The sequence below is a fragment of the Hyperoodon ampullatus genome (genome assembly GCF_949752795.1).
Source record: "Hyperoodon ampullatus genome assembly, chromosome: 6".
Taxonomy (NCBI): Eukaryota; Metazoa; Chordata; class Mammalia; order Artiodactyla; family Ziphiidae; genus Hyperoodon; species Hyperoodon ampullatus.
In genome coordinates this window covers 61911134-61932198 of record NC_136919.1, presented here as the reverse complement: position 1 = coordinate 61932198, position 21065 = coordinate 61911134, and the positions used below count along the sequence as shown (strand labels likewise).

The window sequence follows — 21065 nt, the reverse complement described above, 5'->3', positions numbered from 1 at the left end:
AGGAAACTTAAAACACTCTAAACACCTTAAAACACTCTAAACGAACCGGACCTGGAGGGCCAGTCGTGCCCCGGGTCTCAGACTTCGACCCTCAAGTCTCTCAGGCTTTGGGGCAGTGAGGCAGCAGCGCAGCTCTCGAACCCTGGAGTCAAGGAAAAGTTCCGCACCTCAGGGCCGAAAGGAAAACAACAAGGGGGACCAAGGGGCGTGCCCAAACCGCCCTATCCCGCATAGAGCGATGCTGTGTAACCGAGCGGGCTGAGAACCCACCCAGACAAGCTGCGGTGAAAAGAAAACCGCAGCCGCTCTCTTGTGAGCCAAGACCAGAGAACAATGAGTTCAAGCCCTTCACGCGGAGGCTCGTGCTGCCGCGCCCGGGGGCGGGCCCAACTCGGGGCCTGACGGGAAACGTAGTGTCTAAAGCTGCGCCAGTGCAGCCCAGTTGCTCGCCGGCCCGGGCTACGCGCAACTACAAGACCCAGCAAGCCCCGCGAGGCCTTGATCAGCCGCTTTTCGCCGAGAAGGGAGAGGGGCGAACATGGCTGAAGGCAGCAGGGGCGGCTCAACATGCGGCGGCGGGGTGGGTGGCAGGCAGAACCCTGTTCCCAGCAGTGGCGGCTGCAACTTCCCAGACTACGAGCTTCCTGAGTTGAATACGCGCGTTTTCCATGTGGCCGCTTTCGGGGAGTTGTGGCTTGGCCGGCTGCGCGGTGAAGGGGACTTGTCGCTGAAGGAGCCGCCGGCACCGGCGCTGCCCGGGGGCCGAGGGGTTGCAGACCCCGGCCGGGAGGATGAGGCCGTGGCCCGGGATCTGGGCTGCAGCCTGGAAGCGGCAGCCGAGCTGAGGGCGGTGTGCGGGTGAGTGCGGGGCCGAGGGGCTCTTGCGGCTTGGAGTCAACCCGGGTGCAGCCTTGCTCCTGCGCGCCCCTGGGCCTCATCGTGGGGGCGGGCCTGTGGTTTCCCCGGGGTAGAAGGGCCGCCCTATCAAAGCTTTCCCGGAACAACGGGAGAAGTCCCGTGATGGGAATGCACAATTTCTGCTAGTGGAATTGAAGGGACGAGAGAACCACATGAAAGATTAATTTTTCTATTCACTAGTTTTTAAAGTGCTTATTAATGTAGGAAAGCAATCAGTAACAGCGACGTGTATCTGTCTTTGACAAGACACTTGGACGACGGAGGAACCTTAGTTTATGATGAGGCTGGAAGGAGATTTAACCACAACAGTGTCAAAACTTTGATTATCTCTGGTCTCTTTTGGGTACCTCCTGGGTATGCTGTTATTGAGATATTCTTCAAAGTGCCTTATTTTAAATGAAAATATTAAAATAACGATCTCTTTCTCCATTTAACAGTATTGGCCGCCTTCAACCAGCCATATATCCCTTTCTTTATAGAATATTTGCACAGAATTCGCCTTTAATTCTGGTTATTTGATTGCTTAATTATTCAGTGATGTATTTAGGACACAACCCCTGCTTGCTAAGGACAGGATGCGGTGATTGCTTTGTTTGTTTGTTTTTGTTTTAGTCTTGATAAACTGAAGTGCCTTGAGGAAGGGGAGGATCCAGAAGTCATCCCAGAAAATACTGACCTAGTGACTTTGGGGTATGGAGGACTTTGCTTTTGTTACTTGCTACTTATTTAAATATTTTTTTCAACATTATATTATTCGAAAGTTGACAGTATGGTATTGTTATCCCACCTCCTAAATTCAACCATTGTTGACATGTGGCCGTATTGGCTTTAGCTGTATGTGTTTGAGATACCTCGTGTGTGTCTTTTTCTATTGCTGAACCATTCAGTAAGTTGCAGACATCATGATAATTTACCGCTAAGTACATCAGCGTATAGCTTCTAAAAGTATGATCCTACTACTTAATCAGAGTGGTATTATTATACCTAAGAAAATTAACAGTAACAGCATTATCTCTAATATCCAGTCCATATTCAAATTTGTGTTTATTTTTAAGTGTTTACAAAGGTACAGTTAATCCGCTTAGATTTTGGGGTGGCAAGCTAAATACTCTGATAGTGTGGTAAAGGACTCGTGTTTTAAAATTTTCTGTCAGATCCATACTTTTGTAAATTAGGATAAAAATGAATTACTAGAAAAATGAAATTAAAAGGCAAACATAATAAAACTCCAAGTTTTTTATCATTAAATTCAACAGTAATATTACTGTCATATAGGTGTGAACATTTCTAAATGCTTACTCTCATTGTCTGTACTGACTGGAAAACAAATAGCTCATAGATCAATTCCGGTCTGCCAACCACATTTTGAGAAAGGCTGCTCTATGGTAATACTATTATAGAGAAACTGCATGGAATAGTGAAATTTGTAATTTCCAGTTTGTAGCCCGCTTACTTTGCACCATCTCAGCTATGTTGTCTTCCTTTATCCTACCCTTTCTATTGTCCCCCTCAAAAATTTAGGCAGGCGTTTCAACCCTACCTTGTTGTTGGGTTATTTATACATATTTTATATATTTTTATTAAAAAATATTATATATTTTTATTATACATAAAAACAATATTTATGTTTTTAATACAATAGCTTGTAAATAGAATATTTAAGAATATAATCTAAGAAAAATTTCCAGAATGGGGAAGAAAACCCAAACAAATTAAAAGGGCTCACTGGTTACCTGGGAAAATTAACTCGGAATTATCAACTCTAAGATGTATCCTAGTAAAACAGTTATATTTCAGAGAGAAAATGGGTAACAAGGGGCATTAAAAAATATATAAATACAAAGGTAACCACTGGAACAAAAATGCAAAGACCAAACCTCCCTCTGCAATTTCTAAAAAATAGACAAGCAGGGCTTCCCTGGTGGTGCAGTGGTTGAGAATCTGCCAGCCAATGCAGGGAACACGGGTTCAAGCCCTGGTCTGGGCAGATCCCACATGCCGCGGAGCAACTAGGCCCGTGAGCCACAACTACTGAGCCTGCGCGTCTGGAGCCTGTGCTCCGCAACAAGAGAGGCCACGATAGTGAGAGGCCCGTGGCACCATGATGAAGAGTGGCCCCTGCTTGCCACAACTAGAGAAAGCCCTCACACAGAAACGAAGACCCAACACAGCCAAAAATAAATAAATAAAATTTTAAAAAATAGACAAGCAGAAAGTCACGTCTCATAATGAAAAAAACAGCTAATATAACAAAATACATACAATTAGAAAATGTAATAGAATTGAGGCCAAAGGCATCAGTTTTTCTCCAGTCTCATAAAAGGGTTTAGATTAGGCTCACAAAACAAAAACCTTGCAGAGACAACAGACACATCTAAAATAAAGTAATTCAGAGAGGCTAAAAATAAATGGTGGGACAAAAGTATACCAGATAAATGGAAAGAAAAATTGAGCAGATGTAATGGTCCTGATAACAGACTAATAAAATTCAAGTCCCCAAACATTAAATATGACAAAGGACACATTTTAGTGCTAAAAGCCACAAACCACAGTTAAGATAGAATACTTACAATATATATACCCCAAAGAATACAGCAACCAACTTTATAAAACAAAACTATAGGGGATACAAGGAAACATAGCTAGAAACACACTAACAATAGGGCACTTTAATACACCAATCTCAGCACAAGACAGATCAACTGGCTATAAAAAGTGAGGAGGTAAGAGCTCTAAACAACATAATCAGTAGGATATGTCTTATGGAGATACATATATATACATAAAATTTATAACCCTGTGTTAGAGACTGCGTGACACATTCACAAAAGTTGGTTATATATTAGGTCACAGAGGAAACATCATAACATCCATTGAGTAGAAATAAAACAAACAGCACTCTCTGATCACAACATAATAAAACTAGAATTTACTAACAAAAACAAAAATCAGGCCATTCTAACATGGAACTGTTCTAACAGGGCTACTGTTACAACGTGGTAAAATATATATACCTTAGTTGTAAAGCTAGTATCTTACTTAATAGAGAAGCAGTACATGTATTTCTGCTAAGATTTGGAATAAGCAAGCATGCCTAGTATCTCACTGCTTTTCAGCATTGTATTATAGGATTAGCCATGCAGTTTGACAAGTGGAATCAATTAGAAGCATAAGAGTAGATAAAGAAGAAAAACTAGTTCTATTTGTGAATGATTTAATGGTATTACCTGGAAAAGAAATCAATGCTAAAACAGACAGAAACCAACAAAGAATTTAGTGTAAGAACAGGATACAAAATTGATAAATAAAAAAAATAGCCTTTGTAGATACAAACAGTAAACAATTAGAGGACATAATAGTGGAGGAAAATCCCATTTACAATAGTCAAAAAGGTTAAATACTTAAGAAATTTAACAAGAAATGTGTAAAACTGAGGTAAGGGAAAATTTTAAACCCTCCTGAAAGACTCAAAAAATCTTTAAAACATTGAAAGATAGCCTCTGTTCTTGAATAGGAATACTAAGCATTATAATGTTGTTAGTTCTTTCTAAGTTAATTTACAGATTAAGTGCAATCCCAATAAAAATACTAAAAATATTGGTTATTTTTTGGAGTTAGACAGTTGATAATAAAGTTCATATGGAATATATTCAAGAATAACTAGGAAAAAAACTGGGTGAGGAGGAGAAAATTGTGAGTGCCTGGTAATTTTACCATATATTAAAATATACTACAAAGTCTTTATAATTAAAACAGTGGGTACTAGTTCATGAATAGACAAATAGACCAGTGGAATAGAAGAGAAAGTCCAGTTAGATTCAAATGCATATGGAAATTTAGTATGACGCTATACACAAGAATAAACTCCAGAGGGATTGGGATCAAAATGTAGAAAGTGAAACGTACCTACCTTGGTGTACTGAAAGGCTTTCTAACTATGATTTAAATCCAGAGGTAATAAAAGGAAAAGATTGATAAAATTGACTACATATAAAAATTTTAAATTTTGCATGACAAAAAACACCATAAACAAAGTCAAAAGACAGCTGCCAGACTTGGAGAAAATATAACATATACACAAAGAGCTGGTAACCCAAATATATAATACCTTAAAAGTTGAGGGACAAAGACCAAAAACCCAAAGGGAAAATGGGGAAAAGATATGAACCAATAACTCACACACAAAAAAGATATAAAAATGACTCACAAACGTGAAAAAAATGTTCATGCAGGTTCATTATTAGAGAAATGCAAGTTAAAATGACAGATACCTTTTTTCTCCTATCAGACTGGCACAAATTTTAAAATATACATTCTTTTGATGAGGCTGAGGGAAGCAGGCATTTTCAGACATTCCTGATAGAAACGTAAATTGATAACAGCCCTCCTCTAGGGAAATCGGGTAATGCTCAACACAAAATTACATAGGCACTTAGCAGTCCCACTTCTGGCAATCTCTACTGAAGATATACCTCCAACAACATGAAAATTTATTATGCATAAGATTATTCGTTGCAGCATTATTTGTAATAGCAAATATTTGAAATATCCTAAATATACATACATAGGATAGTGTTGAAGAAATTATAGGACATCCACACAGTGCAGTATTGAGTAGCTGTGCTAAAGGATAAGGAAGGATGAACCAGTAGAGAGATTTCTAGGAAATACTGTTACGTGACAAAAGCAAAGCCCAGAAGCATACGTTACCCTTCTTGGAAAAAAGAAGTTTCACTGGGTATCAATTTACTGGCTCTCATCTAAAAGTGTACCCTTTTCGCCTGCTCTGTAAAAATGAGTCTCAGCTCTTTAAATATTTTTCCTTTCCCAACTGGCACAGTATTAAGCTTTGTCAGTAAAGGGCACAGGAGAGACTTTGCATGAGGAAGGAGTTCTGCTTCTTTGTGCCATGTGCTGGCTCAGCAGGGTCCTGCAGCGCACACAGCTTCCCCAGCATCCAGCTCCTGCAGTACCCGGCAGTCAGTAACACAGAGCTTTCCCTGCCACTCCACTCCCCTTGAAACCTCCCTGGAAAAGCTTTTCCTGACACCCTTGAGGGCAGATTTCCAGCAGTTTCCACTGATGCACCCTAGCAACTTCTCTGCCATTCAGCGAGTCACAGCCATTTCCTCTCCAACAGGGTCTGGCTCTCAGTCCTGGGGGAAGAAAAGGGACCCTTCCTTGGGTATTCGTTCTTAGCACAAGGTGTAGGGTTCCTTGTATGCTCTTCCTGTATTCTCTAGCATTCTCTACTTCTTACTTGCCAGTCCCTCATTACTCCAGTCCTCTGTTAAAAGTTAATAATTCTTTAGATTAAGCTTTCTCTGTTCAAATTACTGTTTAGTTTTTTTTCTCCTAATTGAACTCAGACTGACACAAAAAGGAATATAAGAAAATACATAGGTATCTGTGTATTTGAACAAAAGAAATGGAGAGGGTAAACCAGACTGTAGAGATGGGTGGCCTGTGGTGGGTGGGTAGGACAGAGGTGGAAAGAAAGGAGGAAATAGGTACAGGTTAGTGGTTGGGACAAAGAGGGAATGATACTTCTGTGAATATGTATACTTTTTATAACTCTTAGAATCATAGTAGTGTTTCACATATATTTTACACAACCCAAAAGTAATCAGACAATTAAAACCAGCCAAGATGTAGGGGGAGACCCAAAATAGAACATGAAAACTAACAAATGAGTCTAATTGTGTTACAAATGAATGGCATAACAACACTGAAGAGAATTAGTAAGAAAGATCTAATCTGATTCTGTATAAAAGTGTACTTGGGGGCTTCGCTGGTGGCGCAGTGGTTGAGAGTCCGCCTGCTGATGCAGGGGACACGGGTTCGTGCCCCGGTCCGGGAAGATCCCACATGCCACGGAGTGGCTGGGCCCATGAGCCATGGCTGCTGAGCCTGCGTGTCCGGAGCCTGTGCTCCGCAGCAGGAGAGGCCACAACAGTGAGAGGCCCGCGTACCGCAAAAAAAAACAAAACAAAAAAAGTGTACTTGGATTCAGTGTTGTAAGGCTGAAGACAAAAAGAACTACTAATTTTTAGTGTTTTTCACAGGGGTGTAGGTTAGCAATTCTGAAACCATGTTTTTTAAAGAACTGAACGTGTAAGTGAATAGATTATAGATAAAGGGAGCTGGGTTTCTTACTTGTGGAGAAAAGTTATAAACAAGGAAAGGTTGAAGGCTAAAATGAATCCTGATTTTAGTTTGGGATTAGAAGTATTAGTATGAACTCAATGGCTTTAAAAATATATAACAGAGTATTGGGTTAAATAAACTACATTATTGAAGTTAAAAAATATATAAACAGGGCCTCCCTGGTGGCGCAGTGGTTGAGAGTCCGCCTGCCGATGCAGGGGATACGGGTTCGTGCCCCGGTCTGGGAGGATCCCATATGCCGCGGAGCGGCTGGGCCCGTGAGCCATGGCTGCTGAGCCTGCGCATCCGGAGCCTGTGCTCCGCAACGGGAGAGGCCACAACAGTGAGAGGCCCGCATACCACAAAAAAAAAAAAAAAAAAAATATATATATATATAAACAGAAAAATACAGAAACAGATATTTGTACATGTGTGGTTTAGTATATATATGTATGTTTCGTACCTCTCTCTGCTGAGAGTCCTGGAGCAGTGACTGCGGTAACAATGAGAACACCTCATGCTCAGGTACAGGTGTCTAAACCTCTCTCCAGTGAAGGAACTAGGGCTCCGTGGAGAAGTGGTTGATTCCAGGGCTGAGACACGAAAATACAGGGTGAGCCTTGAGCATCTTCTGTAGTGCCAGAAAGTAAGGAAATGCTTAACAAGAAAAAAAAAAAAAAGATGACTTGTTGAAAGAACAGAGCCAAGTTGAAGGAGTTCCTAGTGGCCAAAACTAGAATAATTTGAGCAACAGAATAACAATAGTATTAGATTTTAACCCATAGAATAAAGTAAATATTTATGAGTTCATACAAATAATATAAATAACCAAATAAATAAATAAATAGGAAGAAAGAGGCAGGTCTTCCTCATAATACCAATGAATAAATGTTAAAGGAGGAAAATAGAGAATCACTGTTAGGTATAAACCACAGTAATAAGTGTTGTAGACAAAATCTACTGGTGACTGCTAAAATTCCTGGATGAAAGTTTGAGGAGAAACAAGATTTGCATAGTCTCAAAATATCTCCCTGCAAACACTTATCAGGGACAAAGGAAAAGAAAATATCTTTGTAGTGTAGGAACCTGGCAGACAGGAGCTTAACCAAGGTAGATATCTACAGGAATAAGACATACTAATATTAACATTATGAACATCAGGACGATACAGTGAGAAGGAGGAAAACATCATTTTTGTGGTATTCTTGTCAAAAGTTTATAAGCTTACTCCAATTATGAGGCAACAGCAATGAAACCCAAATTGAGGGACTTTCTATAAAAACACTGATTAGGGCTCTTTGAAAGTGTCAAGGTCATGAAAGACAGAGACTGAGGAACTGTAAAAGACTGGAGGGGAAAGGAGAAATTAGAAATGCAATGTGGTGTCTGAATAGGATCCTGGGACAAAAAAAAGAGGCACTAAAGTTAAAAATTTGTGAAATTCAAAAAAGTTCTTTAGTTAATAATACTGTATTAATGTTAATTTCCTGGTCTTGATAATTATTCTATGAACATGTAAGATGTTAACAGGGAAAGCCAGGTAAGAGATATAAAGGAATTCTTTGTACTATTTTTGCAGCCTTTCTTTAAGTCTAAAATTAGTTCAGAATAAAAAGCTAAATATTAAAGATATTTTTGAAGCCCCAGTAAAGAATGTTGAAGTTTGATTTTTCTTGTAACAGGGTTAGAAAGAGACTTCTGGAACACCGAGAAGAAACGATAACGATGGACCGGGTCTGCAGACAAGAAACATTTGCTTATGAGATGGTAAATGTCTTATCTTTTCCACCTTTTCCCATGAAACAAACTCTCATTGATGTTAGTGATGACTGTATGGTGGCTTTATATTGGATGTGCTTAATTAGAAACAAATTAGAGAAACTTCACTGGGACTGGGAACTAGTAGGAGAAAAAAATCAATAAAATTCAAGTGATGGGGAATTCCCTGGCAGTCCAGTGGTTAGGACTCCACTTTCACTGCCGAGGGCACAGATTCGATCCCTGGTTGGGGAACTAAGATCCCGCAAGCCATGCAGTGCAGCCAAAAAAAAAAAGGAAAAAAATTCAAGGGATGGGGCTTCCCTGGTGGCGCAGTGGTTGAGAGTCCGCCTGCTGATGCAGGGGACACGGGTTTGTGCCCCGGTCCGCGAAGATCCCACATGCTGCGGAGCAGTTGGGCCCGTGAGCTGTGGCCACTGAGCCTGCACGTCTGGAGCCGGTGCTCCGCAACGGGAGAGGCCACAGCAGTGAGAGGCCCGCGTACCGCAAAAAAAAAAAAAAAAAAAAAAAATTCAAGGGATGGCACATTTTCCTGTCAGATCTCAGCCTTTATTTTTGCTTTTACTTTGGTCTTGCCCTCTGTATTAGGCTTATTTCATGCCTTTCATCACCCTCTTTCTGATATTTTTGTTCTGCTCCTGATTTTGGTTTAACTATATTCTTTTCTAATCCATTATTTCTTAGCTAAAACCCTCAGAATAATTTAAGATGGTGAATAATGAGGAATTAAGTGTTAGTAGACATGATAGGTTCATTCAGTACATGTTCTTGACAACTTATTACGAGCCAAATGCTGTTTTAGGCACTTAATAGTGCAGAAGGGCATCTGTTCTCTCTCACTTATTTTTATAATTGTAGAATTTACATAACATAAAATTTAACATTTTAACCATTTTAAATGTTCATTTAAGTGGCATTAAGTACATTCACAATGCCGTGTAAGCATCACCACTATTTTCTGAACTTTTTCATCATCCCAAACAGAAATTCTATACCCATTAACACCAACTCCCCATTCTCCCTTCCCCCAGCCCCTGGTAACCTCTGTTCTACTTTCCATTTCTGTGGATTTGCCTATTATAAATATTTCATATAAGTAGAATCATGCAGTATTTGTTCTTTTGTATCTGGCCTATTTTACTTACTATAATGTTTTAATGGTTCTTCCATGCTGTAGCATGCATGAGAACTTCATTCCTTTTTATGGCTGAATAATATTCCATTGTATGGATATACCACATTTTGTTTATTCATTCATCTGTTGGACATTTGGGTAATAGCTGCTTTTGGCTCTTGTAAATGATGCTATAATGAACATTAGTGTACAAGTATCTGTTTGAGTCCATTTTCAGCTCTTTTCAGTATATACCAAGGAGTGGAATTGCTTGGTCATATGGTAATTCTAGGTTTAACATTTTGAGGAACTACCAAACTGTTTTCCACAGAGGTTGAATTATTTTATATTCCCACCAGCAATGTGGGAATGTTTCAGTTTCTCCACATTCTTGTCAGCATTTATTATTTTCTAGGCTTTGATAATAGCCATCTTAATGGGTGTGAAGTGGTATTCATTATGGTTTTGATTTGCATTTCCCTAATGATTATTGATGTTGGGCATCTTTTCGTGTGCTTTTTGGCCATTTGTATATTTTCTTTGGAGAAAGGTCTATTAAAGTCCTTTGAGTCCTTTGCCAATATTTAAATTGGCTCGTTTGTCTCTTTGTTTTTGAGTTGTGAGTTCTTTGTATGTTCTGGATACTAGACGCTTACCATATGTATAACTTTAAAATATTTTCTTCCATTCTGTGGATTGTCTTTTTACTCTCTTGATAGTGTCCTTTGATATACAAAAGTTTAAAAATTTGATAAAATACAAGTTATCTGTTTTTTTCTTTCGTTATTTGTGCTTTTGATGTCATACTTAAGAAACAATCGCCAAATCCAACGTCATGAAGATTTTATTTTACCCTGTTTTCTATAAGAGTTTTATAGTTTTAGCTCTTAAGTTGATCCATTTTTAGTTAATTTTTATGTATGGTATAAGGTAAAGGTTCAACTTCATTCTTCTGCATGTGGATATTCAGTTTTCCCAGCACAAAAGACTGTCCATTCCCTATTGAGTGGTTTTGGTACCTTTGTTAAAAGTCAGTTGACCAAATAAGGTTTATTTCTGAGTTCTCTATTCTATTTCATTGGTCTGTATGTCTGTCCATATCCTGGTACCACATTGTTTTGATTACTGTGGCTTTGTGGTCATTTTTGAAATTTGGAAATGTTAGTCTTCCAATTTTGTTCTTTTTCAAAATTGTTTTCACTATTCATGGTCCCTTGAAATTCCATACGAATTTTAGGATGAGTTTTTCTATTTCTGTAATAACAAAAAAAGCATTGAGGTTTTGATAGGGATTGCATCAAATCTTTATATTGTTTTGGGTAGCATTATACTACCAAATTGGATACTGTCTTCCAATCCATGAACAAAAGATGTCTTTCAGTTTGTTTAGGTTGTCTTTAATTTTGTTCAGCAACATTTTGTAGTTTTTTTGTGTGTACAAGTCTTTCATCTCCTTTCTTAAATTGTTTACTAAGTATTTTATTTCTTTCCTTGCTATTTTAAATGGAATTGTTTTCTTAATATTCTTTTCAAATTGTTCATTGCTATTGTATAGAAATACAACTGATTTTTGTGTTGGTTTTATATCCTGCAACTTTGCTAAATTTATTAGCTCTAACAGGATTTTTTGTGTGTGTGAGTTCTTTAGGATTTTTTACATAGAAGATCATGCATCTCATCTGCAGAGATAACTTTATTCTTTTCCAATTTGGTTGCTCACTTGACCTGTCTTCCTCCCTTCCTCCCTTCCTTCCTTCTTTCCTTCCTTTTCCCCCTAATTTCTCTGGCTAGAATTTCTCTAGTACTTTGTTGAATAGAAGTGGCAGAAGTGTACATCCTTATCAATCTTTAACTATTGAGTATTAGTTTAGCTGTGGGTTTTTCATATATGACTTTTATCATATTGAGTAAGTTCCCTTTGATTCCTATTTTATTTAATGTTTTTATCAAGAAAGGGTATTGGATTTTGTCAAATGTTTTTTCTTTTTTTTTTTTTGCGGTACGCGGGCCTCTCACTGTTGTGGCCTCTCCCATTGCGGAGCACAGGCTCCGGACGCGCAGGCTTAGCGGCCATGGCTCACGGGCATAGCCGCTCCGCGGCATGTGGGATCCTCCCAGACCGGGGCACGAACCCGTGTCCCCTGCATCGGCAGACGGACTCTCAACCACTGCGCCACCAGGGAAGCCCGTCAAATGTTTTTTCTGCATCAATTGAGATGATGTGTTTTTTTCCATCATTCTGTTAGTGTGGTATATTACATTGATTTGCATTTGTTGAACTACCCTTGCATCCTGAGGATGAATCCCACTTGGTTGTGATATGTGATCCCTTTTATATGCTGTTGAACTTGTTTTGCTAGTATTTTGTTGAGAATTTTTATATTTATATTTATAAGGGATGTTGGCCTGTAGTTTTCTCATATTGTCTTTGTCTGACTTTGGTATCAGAGTATGCTGATCTCATAGAATGAGTTAGGAAGTATTCCCTCCTCTTCAGATTTTTTGGAGGACTTCAGGAAGGATTGATAAATTCACCAGTGAAGCCATCTGGTCCTGGGCTTTTCTTTGTTAGGAGGTTTTTAATTTCTGATTTAATTTTCTTACTTGTTACAGGTCCATTCACATTTTCTATTTCTTCTTGAGTTTTGATTTATTTCCTTCCTTCTGCTAGCTTTGGGTTTAGTTTTCTTTTTCTTGTTCCTTAGGTTATTGGTTTGAGATTGTTCTTTTCTAATGTAGATGTTTAGAGCTGTAAGTTTCCCTCTTTGTACTGCTTTTGCTGCATCCCATAAGTTTCTTTCTTTTTTTTTTTAAATTTATTTACATATTTATTTTTGCTGTGTTTCTGTGCAAGGGCTTTCTCTAGGTGCGGCAAGCAGGGGCCACTCTTCATCATGGTGCCACGGGCCTCTCACTATCGTGGCCTCTCTTGTTGCGGAGCACAGGCTCCAGATGCGCAGGCTCAGTAGTTGTGGCTCATGGGCCCAGTTGCTCCGCGGCATGTGGGATCCTCCCAGACCAGGGCTCGAACCCGTGTCTCCTGCATTGGCAGGCGGACTCCCAACCACTGCGCCACCAGGGAAGCCCCCATAAGTTTCTTATGTTGTGTTTTTGTTTTCATTTGTTTCAAAGTATTTTGTAATTTCCCTTGTGATTTCTTTTTTGACCCATTGGTTGTTTAAAAGCATGCTGTTTAATTTCTACATGGAATTTTTCAGTTTTCCTCCTGTTACTGATTTCTAGTTTCATTCCATTGTGATCAGAAATGATACTTTTTAAAAATATATATTTATTTTATTTATTTATTTTTGGCTGTGTTGGGTCTTCATTGCTGCATGTGGGCTTTCTCTAGTTGCGGCAAGTGGGGGCTACTCTTTGTTGCGGCGTGCAGGCTTTTCATTGCAGTGGCTTCTCTTGTTGCGGAGCACAGGCTCTAGGCCCTTGGGCTTCAGTAGTTGTGGCACATGGGCTCAGTAGTTGTGGCTCACGGGCTCTAGAGCTCAGGCTCAGTAGTTGTGGCGCATGGGCTTTGTTGCTCCACGGCATGTGGGATCTTCCTGGACCAGGGATTGAACCCATGTCCCCTGCATTGGCAGGCGGATTCTTAACCACTGCGCCACCAGGGAGGTTCCAGAAATGATACTTTTAATGATTTTAATTTTTAAAATTTATTAACACTTTGTGGTCTATCCTAGAGAATGGTCCCTGTGCCCTTGAAAAGCATGTATATTCTGCTATTGTTGGATAGAGTGTTCTATATATGTCTGTTAGTTCTAACTGGTTTCTAGTGTTGTTCAAGTCTTCTATCTCCTTATTAATTTTCCATATGGATGTTCTACTTATTGTTGAGGGTGAGGTATTGAAATCTCCAAGTATTATTGTAGAAACCATCTGTTTTCCCTTCAGTTCTGTCAGTTTTCCCTTTATATCTTGTGAAGTTCTATTGTTAGCTGCATATAAGTATTGTATCTTGCTGGATTGTATCTTTTATCAATATATAATGCCCTTCTTTGTCTCTTGTGACCTTTCTTTGACTTAAAGTCTATTTTGTTTGACAGTAATACAGCACCCTTAGCTTTCTTTTGGTTACTATTTGTATGGAATATCTTTTTCCATCTTTTACTTTCAGTCTCTTTGTGTCTTCATATCTAAAGTCTGTCTGTTGTAGAGAGTGCATAGATGGATCTAGTTTTATCCAACCTGCCAGTCTTCTGCCTTTTTAATAGGAGAGTTTAGTCCATTTACATTTAGAGTAATTATTGATGAGGATTTACCTCTGCTATTTAGCTATTTGTATGTCATATATGTTTTTTGTTCTTCAGTTCTTCCATTCAGTTTGTATTTAACTGAATTTTTGTGGTGTATCCTTTTGACTCCATTCTGTTTTCCTTCTGTATGTGTTCTTATTTTCTTAGTGGTTACCTTGCAGATTAAAATTAACATCTTAAACATAGAACAACCTAGTTTTAGTAATACCAACTTTTTCAGTAGTGTGTGTGTGTATATATATATATATATAGTCCTATACCTCTCCGTCTCTTCCCTTTATATTGTGATTGTCACAGATAACATCTTTATATATTATGTGTCTGTTAACATAGTTTATAAATATTGTTTTAGGCATTTGCTTTTGAAATCACATAAGGAAAAAAAGAAGTTACAAACCAAAAGTACAGTAATTCTGGCTGTTATATTTACTTATGTTTTTACCTTTACCAGTGTTCCTTATTTCTTATAGATTCAAGTTACTGTCTAGTGTCTTCATCTCAGGCTGAAGAATTCTCTTTAACATTTCTTATAGGGCAGGTCTACTGGTAATGAACTCCCTCAGCTTTTGTTTATCTGAAAATGGCTTAGTTTCTCCTTCATTCCTGAAGGCTAGTTTTGCAGGGTGTAGAATTCTTGGTTGACTGTTTCGTTTTTTTTCACAACTTTAAATATATCATTGCACTACCTTCTTATCTACGTGGTTACTGGTGAGAAACCATCTTTTTAAAAAAAATATGTTTGTTTGTTATTTATTTATTATTTTTGGCTGTGCCGGGTCTTAGTTGTAGCACGCGGACTCTTAGTTGCGGCATGTGGACTTCTTAGTCATGGCATGTGGACCTTTTAGTTGTGGCATCCCTGCAGGATCTAGTTCCCTGACCCAGGGATCGAACCTGGGCCCCCTGCCTTGGGAGCGTGGAGTCTTACCCACTGGACCACCAGGGAAGTCCTGAGAAATCATCTTTTAATCTTATTGAGGCACCTGATTTCCTTTAGTTCTTTGTTTATGGTTTCCTTTAGCTAACTGAGTGCGTTTAAGACAGCTGATTTAACATCTTAGACTAGTAATTTCAATGTTTGGGCTTCCTCAATGGTAGTTTCTGTCAAATTCTTTTTTTCTTGTGAATGGGCAATATTTTCCTGTTTCTTTGTGTATTTTATAAGTTTTTGTCAAGAACTAGACATTCTGAGTGTGTTTTTTACTTGTTGAGAGCTGGACCTGTTTGTGACGTTTCCAAACTGTTTTTCCAATGTGTAGTCCTTGTTGTGTACAGGCATACCGTATTTTATTGCACTTGATTATATACTTCACAGATAATTGCGTTTTTTTACAAAGTGAAGGTTTGTGGTAACCCTCCATTGAGCAAGTCTATTGCACCATTTTTCCAACAGCATTTGCTCACTTGATGTCTCTGTCACATTTTGGTAATTCCCACAATATTTCAAACTTTTTCATTATTGTATTTATTTTGGTGATCTATATGATCAGTGAACATTGACATTATTACTACAACTTGTTGAGGCTCAGAAGATAGCATTTTTTAGCAAAAAGTGTTTTAAATTGCGGTCTGTACATTGTTTTTTGGGGCATAATGCTATTATTGCACACTTAACAGAGTACAGTATAGTGTAAATATAACTTATGTGCATTGGGAAACCAAAAAATTCATATGATTCACTTTATTGCAGTATTTGTTACTGCGGTGGTCTGGAGGTGAACCTGTGATATCTCCAAGGTATGCCCGTATGGTCACTGATGTTTCTGATTAATTATCACTTTGGTCAGCCAGTGACCTGACTAAGATTTCCTTAAATGTCTGACTCCACAAAGGGTCCTGTGTCTTTAAATTTTCCAGTAGATGCTGCTGGGGGAAGCCACTGCTGGTAAAACCGAAGGCAAGTATCTGCACCAGGACCCTCAGGACATTGCCAGACCAACCAAAACACACTCTTCCCAGCTTTTGGAGAACAAGATCCCACTGCTTGTCCTGGTGTTGGCCACCTTTTCCAAGACCACAGGCTGCTGTCTCCACATCTGCAACAGGGCTAAATGATGGTAGTTCTTAGCCCATCATAGTTAGTTTACACCCTCTGCTTACCTAGGAAAGATCAGCAGCTTGCTCCTTCATCAGGCACTCACCTGGTTGATACAAGTGTCTGATGAGGTTCCAGAGTGCCAAAATAGTTGATTCCAGTCTCTTTCCATCTTAATGGTTGCTTTGCTGGAGGGACTGATCCCCTAGAGCTTCCTGCTGTGCCATTTTGCACAATGTCACTACCATCTGTTTTTAAAACATCTTTTGCACCTTTACTTCTTAACCAGTCCTCCCTGCTGGCCTCTATTTTATAGTTATTAAGCACATATAAAAGAGAGTGTGATGTATTGATGGATTAAAGATGTGACAGTGTAGTAAAAAACGGGATTTAGAGTCAAACAGATTTGTATTTGCAATCTAACTCTGATTTACCTTGGGTAAATTGGTGAACCTAAGCTTCATCCGTCAAATAGCTTTTATGATAATATGAGTGGAGGTATGTAAAAGTGTTAGTAACTGCCAGTATTATACCAACATTAGGTGATGCTCCTGTTTTATCATCAGTTGCTAAGCACTTAGTGCCAAATGTCTTATTAGATGCTTTATTATACATTTCCAGCAACCATTCTGTAAAATAAGTATTTTCTGTTTTTTATAGATGATGAAACTAAAGCTTAGAGAGGTTTTTAACAATTTTCTTGAAATGGAATTAGGAGTCAAACCCAGGGCTGACTCAAGCCCTTGCTTATAGCCCTTATTCTACACTGCCTCTGATCTGGGTCACAGTGTCTGATTTTAATGTCTTATTAACTTGTTTTCCTTCTTCAGGAGTCACATGCCATAGGAAAAAAGCCTGAAAATCCAGCAGACATGATTAAAGAAGGAGAGCTTATCCTATCTGTGAATATCTTGTACCCTGTTATATTTCATAAGGTCAGTAGTAAAACCTTTTGGATTCACAGATAATATGAGTGACTTTTGTCAAAGAATTTAATTATTTGAAGTTTAATTATTGGAACCTTATTTGAACCAAAATAAATGCAAGCATATGCTGTCTCATATGACATTCTGTCTATATTCTTGGGTTCTTTTTTATATAAGGAATATGGTAAATAAGGTCAGATTTCAAATTATCTGAGTAATAGGATTACAGTTACAGTGTTGGAATGTATACCTGATTTCTGTATTAGTAGCAACTGGAAGTGTATGTAAATCCACAATGATTCTGAAAATATGAATTCTTAAGGATTGTTTTTTGAAGAAAAACTGGTGAAGGAAGGGGGTGGGTTTTTTTTTCACTGATTCAAAATTTGGGGAAAGTTATTGAACTAGCTAAAGACAGCTCTTCTTAGATGAAAATGCAGAAAGTTAACAGGTCAGGGGTATCCAGGAATTTCTTAGGAGTCTCTAATAAAGAGAACTCTATCCCAGCCCAGAGTGTATATATTCTTTTTTTTTTATACAACTTTATTGGAGTATAATTGCTTCACAATGGTGTATTAGTTTCTGCTTTATAACGAAGTGAATCAGTTATACATATACATCTGTTCACATATCCCCAGAGTGTATATATTCTTGATTCTCCAAATACATGTATCATAAACTTTGATAAGGTTTCATTGAAATATTACTCTACATAAATTGCACTTGTGAATAAATAGACTTTTATGAATTATCTGGGAAATAGTACTAATTACCTTGTTTGATTAAGATCTCAAATTATCAATCAAAACAAAGCAAAACAAAACCAATAAAACCAAACCTCTGCATTTATAACATGCGGGTAGTGTATAGATTGCTTGACTTCAGTGAGGTAACTTCCAGGAAAATTTAAGACAGTGAAGTTATATTCCAAAGGCTCTTCATGTTAGTGTCACTTTAGTAGCATCTTGATTATAAAATTTAGCTTAAACTAAAAAAGTTTTATTGCCAGGTGTATTAGTCCATTCTGGCTGCTATAACAAAATAGCACAGACTGGGTACCTTATAAGCAACAGAAACTTGTTTCTCACAGTTCTAGAGGCTGGAAGTCTAAGATCAGCATGCCGGCATCTGGTGAGGGTCTTCTGGGTTACATACTTCTTTCTTATAAGGGCACTAATCCCATTCATGAGGGTTCCACCCTCATGACCTAATCACCTTCAAAGGCCCCACCTCCTAACACCATCACATTGGGTCTTCCAATGTGTGAATTTTGGACAAACATGAGCAGTCAGACCACAGCACCAAGTATCTCAATTGTACTCACAGGATTTTAATTTATGGAGGTGACTGAGTGACAGCACTAGAGGCCAGTGCCATTGAAATATTTTTATTGTTTACATTTCCTGAGGGGAAAGAGTATGCCACATCATGCAGGGCCACAGGGGGAAGCACCAGTATCAGTCAGGAGGCAAGGGAAAAGCATAGGCCACAGCCTTTATTGGGTTTCCATGGGAAAGACATGGCAGGGCAGAGTAAAAGTTTAGGGTTGGCTATCTTGAATAATTCCAGTGGCCTCTGGGCTATCAGGCTGTCCCTAGTTTCTGGTACCTGGCTCTGGATTGACTTAGGACAGCAGAAATATTGGCTTGGTATATGAGAGTTAGATAAAAGAGACGGTTTTAGAGTATGGGCTCTGGATCACAGGGAAGATGTAAACAACTTTGGCGATTAGTTTGGATCTATAATTAGTCGATGCCGAGTAGACAAATGGAGAATCTAAGAAAACACAGGACACCATATTATGGGAATAACTTAAAGTAAGAAAACTAGTAACTTAATTTAGATCTGGTCATGACAGGATTTATAGTTTAATTGCTTTGTCTCTAAGTGAACACTGATTTATTTACTGTCTGACTTGTAGCACAAAGAACACAAACCATACCAGACGATGCTGGTATTGGGCAGTCAAAAGCTCACGGAACTGAGGGATTCAATTTGCTGTGTCAGTGACCTCCAGATTGGTGGGGAATTCAGCAACAGTCCTGACCAAGCCCCTGAACACATCAGCAAAGTAAGGTGATTTTTTTTTTCTAACACTCATAAAACAAGAGGAAATAATAATAATAAGCTAAGGAAATAGTGATTTTAGGTGAACAGGCTCATAAATATTCTGGTAAATGCTTTCTTCTTCTATGCCATTGCATCAAGCTTATCTCTTCCCTTCTATTTTTTTAAAAAATTTATTTATTGATTGAGTTTTGGCCGTGTTGGGTCTTCATTGCTACGCGCAGGCTTTCTCCAGTTACGGCGAGCGGGCACCACTCTTCATTGCAGTGTGCGAGCTTCTGATTGTGGTGGCTTCTCTTTTGTTGCTTTGCACGGTCTCTAGGCACACGGACTTCAGTAGTTGTGGCACGTGGGCTCAGTAGTTGTGGCTCGCGGGCTCTAGAGTGCAGGCTCAGTAGTTCTGCTGCATGGGCTTATTTGCTCTGTGGCATGTGGGATCTTCCTGGACCAGGGCTCGAACCTGTATCCCCTGCATTGGCAGGAGGATTCTTAACCACTGCGTCACCAGGGAAGTCCCTCTTCCCTTCTTTTTGTCATCAAGACCTTTTTAAAGATGAGGCTATATTCAGTTTTGATTTCTTCATTTCCCATTTATTTCTCAACCATTTTCTGTACAGTCTTCTTTCTAAGGTCACAGGCCACCTAATTGTCTAACCAATAGGTCTCTATTCCATGTTCATACACTTTGACCTCACTGTAGCATTGGAATTTGCTGTTCACTGTCTTCTCTTTCAGACTCTATGAGTTTGTCTGTCATAACTGCCCCCAGCAAAGCGTTGGAGTCCACCCGAGAACATCAGTGCCCATAGAAGAACCTGTTAGTTCAAGGATCGAAGCAAACAAGGATGTAATATCTGGTGATGGTCCTTGCTGGTGTTTCCCAGGGTGCTGCTCTCAAAAGGACAGAGAAACCCTGCATACTCATTGGATCAGGATAGAAAGGACCCAAGTGGCAGACTGGCCACCTACAGTTTCCAGAAGGGATTGCTTACTCAATAACAGTAGGGCCTTGATCCTTCTGAATTTCATCATAGAGCAAGCTTGACCTAATTCTGTTACCTGGTACAACTCTGGCAGAGGACCTCAGATTTACTGGCATACTTAAGAGGGGCAGCATCTCCTGTAGATCACTAAGATGTTTAGAACAACTAGAATGGAGATAAGAGTTTGGACAGGAACCATCACAAATCTCTTCTTTTTGCTCATTCCTTTATCACCAGCCGTATAGATGTTATTATAACTTAGGTTTCATCTTAGTTCTTATTCTAAATTGATCTTCTGGGCTTTCCCCGCAGTTTTCATGGTTTTAAGTATACTCCAATCTTTGTAAATCTCTTTCTCTCTTGGTCCATTATTTGTAAGCGTCACTGGGCATTCTCACTTAGCCTCAGTGCTGCCCAGCATTTTTACCACCTCTTTATAGTCGATACACTCTGCCACTTTTCAAGGTAACTGTTTTATTCCTTCTGAAACTGCCAACATCCTTTCCTTGTGGCTTACCTTCAGCTGAAAACCTTGCTGTTAATTTCACTGAGAAAATAAGTTATCAGAAAAGAATTTTCCATTATCTTTTACCCACATTTACCCATTTGCCCATGCATTCTGCCTTCGCACCTGTTACAACGGATGGGCTAAACCTGCTGCTATCAAAAGCCAATCTAGGTGTCTACTGGATTCCATCTGCCATTGCATAACCAAGGACTTTGTTCTTGTATTTATCCCCTCTCTTCCCTGCATCATCATTTTTTCCATTCTGTTGGCTGTCCCATCAGTACACAAGTGGGCTGTAATATCTCCCATCTCTCATTCTA

At 39.0% G+C, this 21065-nt stretch overlaps 1 protein-coding gene across 4 annotated transcripts in view; it reads left to right on the top strand.

Moving 5' to 3' along the window:
- Window positions 1-538: 538 nt before the first annotated feature.
- The window catches only part of SNAPC3 (small nuclear RNA activating complex polypeptide 3), a gene marked incomplete at its 5' end in the record, with an annotated part of 36560 nt that continues 16033 nt past the window's right edge, over window positions 539-21065 (top strand). For 2 of the 4 annotated variants that reach the window (XM_079707189.1, XM_079707187.1), the window contains 5 exons: window positions 539-858; window positions 1531-1608; window positions 8748-8832; window positions 17092-17196; window positions 19109-19258. In XM_079707189.1, coding sequence (XP_079563315.1) covers window positions 539-858; window positions 1531-1608; window positions 8748-8832; window positions 17092-17196; window positions 19109-19258 — 738 coding nt within the window. Of the gene's footprint in view, window positions 859-1530; window positions 1609-8747; window positions 8833-17091; window positions 17197-19108; window positions 19264-21065 lie in introns of all 4 variants that reach the window. The other 2 variants (XM_079707188.1, XM_079707190.1) reach the window with 2 other exon arrangements.